The 10,576-nt window shown below is 36.1% G+C and overlaps 1 protein-coding gene across 11 annotated transcripts in view; it reads right to left on the bottom strand.

Annotated features, from left to right (window-relative positions):
* Nucleotides 1-10,576, bottom strand: part of NOL4 (nucleolar protein 4) — a 356,755-nt gene that overhangs the window by 275,130 nt on the left and 71,049 nt on the right. Inside the window, exon 2 of one of the 11 annotated variants that reach the window (XM_012802088.2) lies at nucleotides 9,622-9,630. The exons of the other annotated variants lie outside the window; for them this stretch is intronic. Coding sequence (XP_012657542.2) covers nucleotides 9,622-9,630 — 9 coding nt within the window. The remainder of the gene's footprint in view (nucleotides 1-9,621; nucleotides 9,631-10,576) is intronic. 11 annotated transcript variants of the gene reach the window in all.

Genomic DNA, 10,576 nt, shown 5'->3' with positions numbered 1-10,576 from the left:
ATGAGTGTAAAGGCAAACATCCTCAATGAAGTATTATTATAGCAAACTCAACCCCCAACCACATATACAAATTACTGTATACTACAATGAAGTAGGATTATTCTAGGAATGTAAGGTTCGTTTAACATAAGGAAATGAATTAATGAATTAATTTAATATATTATATTAATAGGACAAAACTTTGGGTAAGTCAAAGCCCTCATAGTTATGACATCAAAAGTAAAAGTGACAAAAACGTCATAAATTGAATTACATCAAAATTTAAAATTTTTATGTTGCAACTACCGTCAAAAAGAGAAATGAGAACCCACAGAAATGGGAGAAAATATTTGAAAATTATATATATGATAACAGACCATCATCAATAATAGTTGAAAACACATCTCGATAAAAGAAAGCCAAATAACCCAATTTAAAAACTGACCAAGAATTTGAATTAGACATTTCTTTAAAGAAGTTGTTCAAATGGCAAACAAGCCCAAGAAAAGATGCTCAGATCAGTAATGATTAGGCCCTATTTTGCCCTTACAGCTGCAGGGCCCCACTGGGTTACAGAAATACTAATCAAAACTCCAATGGGGCAAAAACTCACCTTTATGAGGATGGTTATACTTGAAAACGACAAGAATTGGTGAAGCTATGGAAAAACTAGAATCCTCATACATTGCTGGTGGGAATGCATAATAGTACAGTGGCTTTGAAAGTCTTTGTTGGAAACTCAAAAACTTAAACCTAGATTTGCCAGATGATTTAGCAAGCCCACACACACATATATGTACATGTATATGTGTGTGTGTGTGTATATATATAAAAGAACAACAACATAAAATCACACAAAGTTTACACACAAATATTAATAGCAGCATACTCACAAAAAGAAGAAATACAAATGTCCCTGAACTGATGAATGCATAAACAAAATGGGATATTACTACACAATAGATCATCATTCTGCCGTACAAACGGGTGAGGTAGTGATTTATGCTGTGCCATGGATAAACCTTGAAGACCTTGAGCTGCGTGACAGACGCCGGACACAAAGGACCCTGTATTATATGATTAAATTTATGGGGAATGTAGAATAGTCATTTTTACATAGATGGGAAATAGATTATTGTTTATTTAGGACTGTGGAAGAGGAAGTAATAGAAATTGATTGCTAATAGTTACAAAGTATCTTTTAGGAGGGACAAAAATGTTCTAAAATTAAATGATGGTGATAGTTGATCTTCTGAAGATATTAAAAACATTGAATTGTTCACTTTAAATGATGAATTAGGCCAGGCACGGTCCCTCATGCCTGTAATTCTAGCACTTTGGGAGGCCCAGAGAGGGTAGATTGCCTAAATTTGGGGGTTCAAGATCAGCCTGAGCAAGAGTGAGACCCTGTCTGTACTAAAAATAGAAACACTCGCCTCGCTGGTTGTTGTGGCAGGCATCTGTAGACCTAGCTACTCAGGAGGCTGAGGTGAGAGGATCACTTGGCCCACGAGTTTGAGGTGGCTGTGTGTAGTAAAACAATTATGGAGCAATATGTTCTTAGAATTCATTGTATTTGAAGAGTAATTACCTAATAAATTTATATCAGTTAATTTTTATTCATGGCATTCTTCCCAAGCAGGTTGAAAAATTTCTAAGGGTAACTAAAAAACTAAAAACTAAAAATGTCTAAGGTAACTAGAAGTTACCTGTCAGTTCTCATGAGCTGTACAAACCAGCTCTGGAATACCACTGTTTGCATGGCATTTGAATTGAGTGAATGAAATATTCACTGAATTCAGTGAATGTTTCCACTGGCATAAAAAGCCTCAGCGAATAAGACCTCAAAAAACTAATTGATCTATCATGACACTTCAAGATGCTTTGAAAAACATAGCTGGTGTTGGAAAAACTTTACGTGAAAACGCTAGCAAAACTAATTAAATGTGTTAATTAAGTCTGTGGTAGCCAGTCTGTGCTCAACAAAACTAGTGGTTTATTTAATGGTTTGTGTATTATATTAACACATTAAAATGATATTGAAGGAAAGAAAAAGTTAAACTAAAAATATGAGTCACATTTACCATTTACCTTTCTTTTCAATTGGTGAAATTAACAATAATTTTTGGGTTTTTTGCAGTTTTTTTTTTTTTTTGGCTAGGGCTGGGTTTGAACCCACCACCTCCGGTATATGGCGCTGGTGCCCTATTCTTTTGAGCCACAGGTGCCGCCAAATCAACAATAATCTTATACACTTACAAAATTGATACATGAGAGACACCCTATTTAGAGTTGCTAACATTATTATAATAAAATAAATATGTAACTCGTGCTAAAAAGACTGACGTGCAGTTCTACATGTCTCTTTTTGGCCTTCTCAGAAAGATTTGGAAGATACTATTTCAGAGTTTCAGATTCTACTTCTTTTGAAATTCCTGACTTCCACCTGGATGATGAAACCAGTCAAGAAAGAGTGAAACAGAAGCAATCAGACATGGCAGATTTCTCTCCTGCAATCCGTCCTGACTCCCATTCTCTGCAAATGATGTATCTGCTCTGGAGATAACATGGTGAGACATGGATAAACAGGGACATTGGTATATCTCTCAGGCATAGTATTCAGATCAAAACAGGGCAGATTGCATAAATTTTCCATTTAATTGCAAATAATATTTAAAAGTCAAAACCTTGATATATCATCCACTAATAGAATTTTTATTTAATTGTAATTGAGAATTCAAACTAAGATCAAGATAGCACATTCGCCATCTAGGACTCAATGAACATAATAGTTCTAGCTGTTCTTTCCTGAATCCAGGTGTTGTCTGATCCTGTAATTGGGAAAATCATCATAAAGCAGATGATGTAACTAGACAGCAATTTTAGTAAAATATTTTTTAAAAAGCATCATTAAGGGCTGCCAATTTATAAACAATAAACATAACAATGACGTAATGAAAAGAAGAGATAGTAAAATGAACATACACTTCTAGCCCTCAATTTTCTCAGATTCGCAAACTCAAGAATCTACGGAGACCATCTGAAAATAATCTAATTTCTACCAACAGCCTGTGAGGCTCTACTTATAACTTGCAAATAGTATATATTCACTCTGATTCAAGAATAATGGGCTAATTTTCAAAGCAATCACATGCAGCCCTAAATTGTGTTTTTAATTTTAGGAGATGATCATGCTATTGGACCCTGAAGGGATCAGTTTACATATGTATTTCAAAACAGATAAAGAACCACAAAACATCTCATTGACTAATTGATAAGAAGCTTTCTAAGTTCAGATCTTTGATTTTACTGATGAATCTATATAAAATATTATACTTAAAACTCAAATTAATAATTTTTAATCTGCAGCATTTTTAAGAGCTTCCAAGATATTTGAATTACTGACATATATATATATATATATATATATATATTTGAGACAGAGTCTCACTTTGTCATCCTCTGTAGAGTGTTATGGCCTCACAGCTCACAGCAACCTCTAGCTCCTGTGCTTAGGTGATTCTCTTGCCTCAGCCTCCCAAGTAGCTGGAACTACAGGTGCCCAGCTTACTGACTGTATTTTTTATTTTTAATGTATTACTTTTTTTTTGGCAGTTTTTAGCTAGGGCTGGGTTTGAACACACCACCTTCGGTATATGGGGCTGGCGCCCTACTCCTTGAGCCACAGATGCCTCACTGACTATATTTTAAAAAAAAAAGAAGAAGAAGAAGAAAGAAAAGAAACATAACTTGTAGAATTTTAAATGGACAATATTTTAGGGACAAGAAAAGACGGAACAAAGCCACAGCCGCACAAAGAGGAAATGGATGTATTTCAACTTAAAATACTTCGACCTTAAAAACATTTGTCTGTGAAAAAAGCAAAACTATACAGAATTTAACTCTGAACCATAAATCGTTCACAGAAACAGAAAATTCAATCCTTCTCTTTCCAAAACTGATGATTTACCCAAGAAGACAGTATTGAATTCCAAGTTTATGTTTCTTCAATGAAAAGGTTATTACACTTATTTATATAAAAGATTCACCCTTTCTCCAGCACAAACAACAGTACATGCCCAATCTCTGCCTGCACAAAGAATGAAAAGACACTGCCTGGCCATATGTTCAGATGTCAGCAGAACCAGTTTTTCTTGCCATATATTGTCTTACTTGAGGCATTTCTCACTTCCCTAACACATGATGTTGCTACCCTTATAGGACAACTAACTTTTGATTTTGAGGTGCGACTAACTGGTTATTATTTAGGCTACAAATTTCTTGGTTTTTTACATTCTTCTCTAGCACCTAAGAAACAATTTAGGTAGCAGCCAAGAAAAAATGTTTCCTCCTGAAAACTGAATCATTTAATATAATTTAGGATTCATATGAAGATTCACTCATTGGAGTTATCTTTTTGCTCATAAATATGGCTAATTCAGTATTTAGCTGTGTTTGAGAAATACAATTGCATCTTCCCTTAACTAATAAGCATAATTGTTATGTAAAAGGGTGGTAAATTCCCTTTTATACCTTTGGAGATAGGAACCAGAGTAAGGTAAATAAAAATGAACTTGAGAGAGGCTAATATTCATATCAATGGTAATGATCAAAAAAAAAAATGGTCAAGAGATTTATAATGCCCAGGACCTACACCCTATAAGGCGTTGAGTACATTTGGAAATGAATGCTAAAACATTTAAAAAAGTCATTTGAAGCCTTTGGCATTATGAAGTCAATCTTGTGAATCATTATCTACCCACACAGGAGAAAAAGGAAAAAGAAAATAACAACACAAAAAGAACTTTTTATTGGGGGAAAATTCTGGAAGTCGTAACTTTGTTCAGGCACGTGTTCAGGCACGTGTGACAGCGAAGTAAGGATTTCTGTCCTTAATCAAAGGCAAAGAAATAAAGCTCAGGTAAAAAGATTATCCTTCGCTTCCAAATTTATCTACAACTTAGTTTCAGTAGAAAGTAAACCTGAAGATTTAGCCAGTAAGATCTAGGAGACAGATCCACATCGAAACTTCTTTTTCATAACACTTCCCTGTGCTAATTATTATTTCACTGCACGCCTGGGCCATAATCTGTCCATTTTCCACTTGATAGGCATTTAGGTTGAATCCAGTTTGACACTATTTTAGAAAAAGCTACCATTGTTATTTTAAGTTGTCTCTTCAGTATAAGACACTCTACACAATGAATTCATTAAGAGAAAGATGTGTGGCAATAATTATTTTGAAGTGTTAATATGCAGAATAGGCCCTGGTATGTAGCACATGATCAGTAAATGTGGAATTAAAATACAATATGTGTCTCTGTAACCTGGTTGATTTGTAGACTCTCCTTGCCTGGAAGTTAGTCATGCACTGAAGTATTGAGAAGTGATACCATATTATTGCCTTTTGAGGAAAATCATCTTATTTTCATTTTTACTGCCTAAGTTACCTTGGGAAATTTTCTTGCAATTCTCTGGGCCTTGGTTTTCTCTTTGAAATATGAAAATAATTATGTATCATTTACCTGTTTTTCTTTAATACATGATTAATTGATTTTCCCTGGAATTTAATAAGGACTTTATTATAAATAATATGTATGCTTCAAATAACTGAGTCAGCCTGCTACATAAAGAGAGATTTGAGGATAGTGCCCCCCAAATATGTAGGCAAAAAGTCAAAGTCATCAAAATATCCAGTAATAAAACAGAAGAATAAAGTAAGAAGACTGACACTCCCCAATTTCAAGACTTCCTATAAAGCAGCAGTAATCAAAACAGTGTGATATTGACAAAATAGTAGATAGATCAGGTGAACAGAAGGGAGAGCCCAGAAAGAGACCATAAATATAGTCAACTAACTCTGACAAAGGAACAAAGGCAATACGGTAAAGAAACAGAGAAAGGGTAGGTTCAAAAAATAGAGCTGGAACAACTGAATATCGTATATGCAAAACAGAAAAGAAAAAGGAAAGAAAAAAGGTAGACACAGACCTTACATACTTCAAATAAACTAACAGAAAAGTGGACCATAGACTTCAATGTAAAATGCAAAACGATATACGTAGAACGCTTAAAAGGTGAAATAGAAGAAAATCTACATGACCTTGGTCACGGATATGCCTGACTTTTAAGATACAACATCAAAGGCGTGATTCATGAAAAGAAAGACTTGATAAGCTGAACTTCCATTAAAATTAAAAATGTCTGCTCAGTGAAAGTCACAGTCCAGAGGATGAGAAGACAAGGCCCAGACTGGAGGAGACACTTGAGAAACGTATCTGACAAAGGACCATTGCCCAAAATACACAAAGAACTTACAGAACGCAGCAATCAGAAAACAACCTGACTTAAAAGTGCACAAAAGATCAGAGCAGACACCTCACTAAAGAGGCCTGGATAGAAAGTAAGCCTGTGAAAAGCTATTCCACATCATGTGGCACTCAGAAAATGCAGATTAAAACAACGAGCTGCCATGACACACATATTAAAATGGCCACAGTCCAGAACACTAACCAGGCCAAAAGCCAGTGAGGAATGGAACAACCTGAATTTGCTCTTATTGCTGATAGGAACGCAAAATTCTATAGCCTCATGGGAAGAGAGTTTGGCAGTTTCTTAAAGATAAACATATTCGTGCCATATGATCCAGCAAACACACTCCTTAGTATTTATCCAAAGGAGTCGAAAACTTAAATCCACACAGAAACCTACACGCAGATGTTCATAGCAGCTTTTTCCAAAATTGCCAAAACTTGGAAGTAAACAACATGTCCTTGGGTGGTGGGTGGGTGTATAAATAAACTGCAGCGTGGACATGCAAACAATGGAATATTATTTAGCACTAAAAAGAAATAAACTATCGAATCCTGGAAACATATGAAAGAACCTTAAATGCATATTACTAAGTAAACAGAGCCGGTCTGAAAGGGCTCCATGCATTACCATTCAAACCATCTGACGTTCTGGAAAAGTGAAATGGATGCTGTGGAGACACCCGACTAAAACCTCCGTGGTTGCAAGTGGCTGTGGGGAAGAAGAGATGACGGTGAGAAACACAGAGTGTTTATAGAGCAGTGACACAATTCTGCATGGTACTATCTTCGTAGTTATTCATCACTATACTTTTGTCACAACCTGTAAGAAGTTCACCCAGAGTGAACCCTGATGTGAACTTTGAGTGACAACAACGTGTCAGGTAGGTTTATCAATTGTAGCAAATATACCACTGGCGGGGGGGGGAGGGGAGTATTGATAATGGGGGAGGTTATGAGCCTGTAATGGTAAGGGGTGTGTGAGAACACTAATCTTTTGCTCAATATTGCTGTGAACCCAAGTCTATTTAAAAGGAGAGAGGGAGGCACAAACTCCTTTTGAGGGTGAAAGCCTTGCTTTTTCTGTGATGCACTAGTGGAAAGTTACTGAACTTATCCCAAAACCAGTTCACAAAATTTTTGTAAGCTTGGTCAACTTGATAAAAATTAAAAATTCTCATAAAGTTAAAATAGAACAACAAAATTGTATCTCTTTTTTTAGTGTATGTATCTCTATGTGTATGTTTTTTTCATTTTTTAAAATTAAATCATAATGAAAAATAAAAATCTGCCAAGGATATAAAACATTCACTTCTTCTAATATTCCTTTTTTTAAGAAGAGAAACTTTCACTCTAAAGTAACGAGAAAAGAGGAACAGTCGGCATAGTTTAAAATGCCAGATCAAGGCGAGTTTGGGGTCACGTGAGTGATGGGCCGTAATGCTTGAAATAGAAACCTCCACAAAAATAGGACACTCTAAAAAAAGAAAAACGAAGGTCCACCTGCAGTAGGAGCATGGCCGAGAAGGAAATCTGCTATTCGTAGGTAGACATAGCAAGGTGTCTTGTGAAGTTTAATTTGGCTGTTGGTTTGGGTAAAAAATAGTGTTACCTTTTGGGGAAACAATGGAGGCAAATTGATAAAATGATAAAACTTCAGATTTGAGAAACACAATGAATCCTCTATAGGATATTTCTGTTTTCAAAAATTCCTTCTTGACTATGTTACTGTACATAAACCTTCAGATAACTACAGACCGACTATATTCAAAAGCAGCCAGAAAGATAAGACAGATCACCCTCACGAAACACGTTTGTCTGACAGCAAAGGTCTCGATAGCCACAAAGTCAAAAGGCAGCAGAATAAGAGCTTCGTGACTCTGAAGCTCAAATGCATACCATTGTAGGTTTGTACAATCAGATATATTATCATTCAAGAATTAGAGTATTGCACCTGTCATCCTAGCACTTTGGGAGGTATAGGGGGGAAGATCACTTGAGCTCAGGAGTCCCAGGCCTGCCTGAGCAAGGAGACCCCATGTCTACTAAAAATAGAAAAAGCAGCCAAGTGGTGTGTCGTGGGCCTGTAGTCCCGGCAACTTGGGAGACTGAGGCAGGAGGATCACTAGAACCCAGGAGTTACAGGTTGCTGTGAGCCTTGGCAACAGGGTGAGACTCGGTCTCAAACATAAAAAGTGAATAAGAAGACTTTCAGACAAACAGAACCCAAAATATTTTTAAGTGTCTTTAGGCACTTAAAAAAAAAAGTACTTTAGACACAAGAAAATTGATAGAAGATTCTTGGAAGATAAACTAAAATTAGAAGTACAAATTTACTTGTAATGCCTTACAGGCTTTTAGCATTTTTTTTTTCCCCAAAGCACGTTGCCAAAAATAAGCCATATGTTTAAGGAGTCAATGGCTACGCACTGTCACTGCCAATTTTTAGAAGGAAAGAGAAGCCTTGGAACAATCAAAAGAAATTTTCCAAAATTAAGAGTGTGTCTCTTTAGGAAACGACTGAGTTGCCTCCGTCTGTGTCTATTAAAAAATGATGCTTTTGTAAACATTTTGCTTATATTTTTGGTCTACCATGTGTTTATTTATTTATTTCAAGTTAATGTGAGGACACAGACAACTAGGTTACGAGGTTTGCGTTTGTTAGGTAGAGGTCCTCCTAAACTTTCAGAAGGCCTGGAGTCCTAAGAGGAGCTCGTCTCTTAAACACCCTTAATTCCTGCTACATATCTCCCTCCAATGTACATTAAGCTTCTTTGTTTTGCCATTGCTCAATTCTATATCCTCAATGTATATTAAAACTACTATGTGAAAATAGCATTTGTCGAGTGTTCAATGTGTACTCCAGACGGCTGAACACTTCACATGCATTATCTCTTTTAATTGTTATAATAACTATGTGTTGTTTCTGTTGCACAGGTAAAGAAGTTATGGTTCAGACAAATGAGTACCTTATTCATAGTCATGGGTCTAGGAAATAGAGAGCACTGCAAGACATATAATAATAATAGAGCACTGCTTGGAGATGATTTCAGTAGGTTAGGACGTTTCTGGAAAGAGGGATTAGCCTAAGTAAATGCATAGTAACATATGAGTTATGTTTATGAACTACTACGTGTGTGCAGGAGACTATCTTGTGACAAAGAAACCTGGAAATATTATAGTTTAATTAAGAGAGAAATTTATTTCTCTCTCATCTAACAGAGCCAGCACGGCAGCTGTGCCATCAGGAACACGTGGCTGCCAGGGTTTCTCAGACACTGCTGAAGGTGCCCTCATCTGTTTTACCCATCAGTGCCCCAAACTCACTCACACAGCCACTCTGAGAAACAAGGAAGGCTAGAAAATGTAGTCAGAGATGGGTTAAAAGCAGTCAGTTGTGAGTCCAGCTAAAATTCCGACAAAACAATGTATGTTAAGAACAGTTGGAAGCATCTGCCTCATTTACTAGTCAAGTCTGTCAAAAATATAGAACGTGTGTAAAGATGTCAGAGAAAACAACTAGAAAAATAGGTTAAAATCCAATTGGTAGAGACTGAAGAGAGTGATCTAATACACTTGGTGAGAAGTCTCTCTCTCTACACACACACACACACACACACACACACACAATGAGATTAACTGAAATACAGCATAGAGACAGAAATGCACAAATTGTAAACATGAAGCGCAATGAAGTGAAACAAACTAAACACACCCATGTAAATATCACCACCCAGCTCAAGGGTAGAGAACAGTTGCACCCCTACAAGTTCCCTCATGCCTCCTCCTGGTCACCAACCTTTCTCTTCTCTCCAAAGACAACCATCACCTTAATTCTTAAATATACATTAGCATTACCCATTTCATTATGCAATTATGTTTGTTGAGATTAATACACGTTTTAAGGTACTGTAGTACTTTTTAAATTTTTATGACTGCACAGTATTCTATCGCAGAATGTGCCCTAGTTATTTAGTTATTTTTTTCAAGACAAACAGAGTTAGAATTGTTTCTAGTTTTTAGCTATTAGAAATAACAATACCATAACAATTTCCTTCCTGGTTTTTGGTGCGTCTATCCTCATTTCCTTTAAGTATACACACAAAAGAGCAGAATTGCTTCAAAGATATGTATATATCTATATGTTTAACTTTGTAAACAGTGCTAAACAGTGGTTTCCCTGGAAGCTTTATCAATTTCATGTGCCACCTACAGGATATGAAGATTCTACTTGCTCAAGAGTCTCTCCAACATTTGGAATGCCAATCTTTTTAATTGTAGTCATT

The sequence above is a fragment of the Otolemur garnettii genome, unplaced genomic scaffold (genome assembly GCF_000181295.1).
Source record: "Otolemur garnettii isolate 467f Iridium unplaced genomic scaffold, OtoGar3 scaffold00012, whole genome shotgun sequence".
In the NCBI taxonomy this organism is placed as follows: domain Eukaryota; kingdom Metazoa; phylum Chordata; class Mammalia; order Primates; family Galagidae; genus Otolemur; species Otolemur garnettii.
Note: the sequence above shows the minus strand (reverse complement) of the source record. Positions and strands in the feature narration are given on the sequence as shown.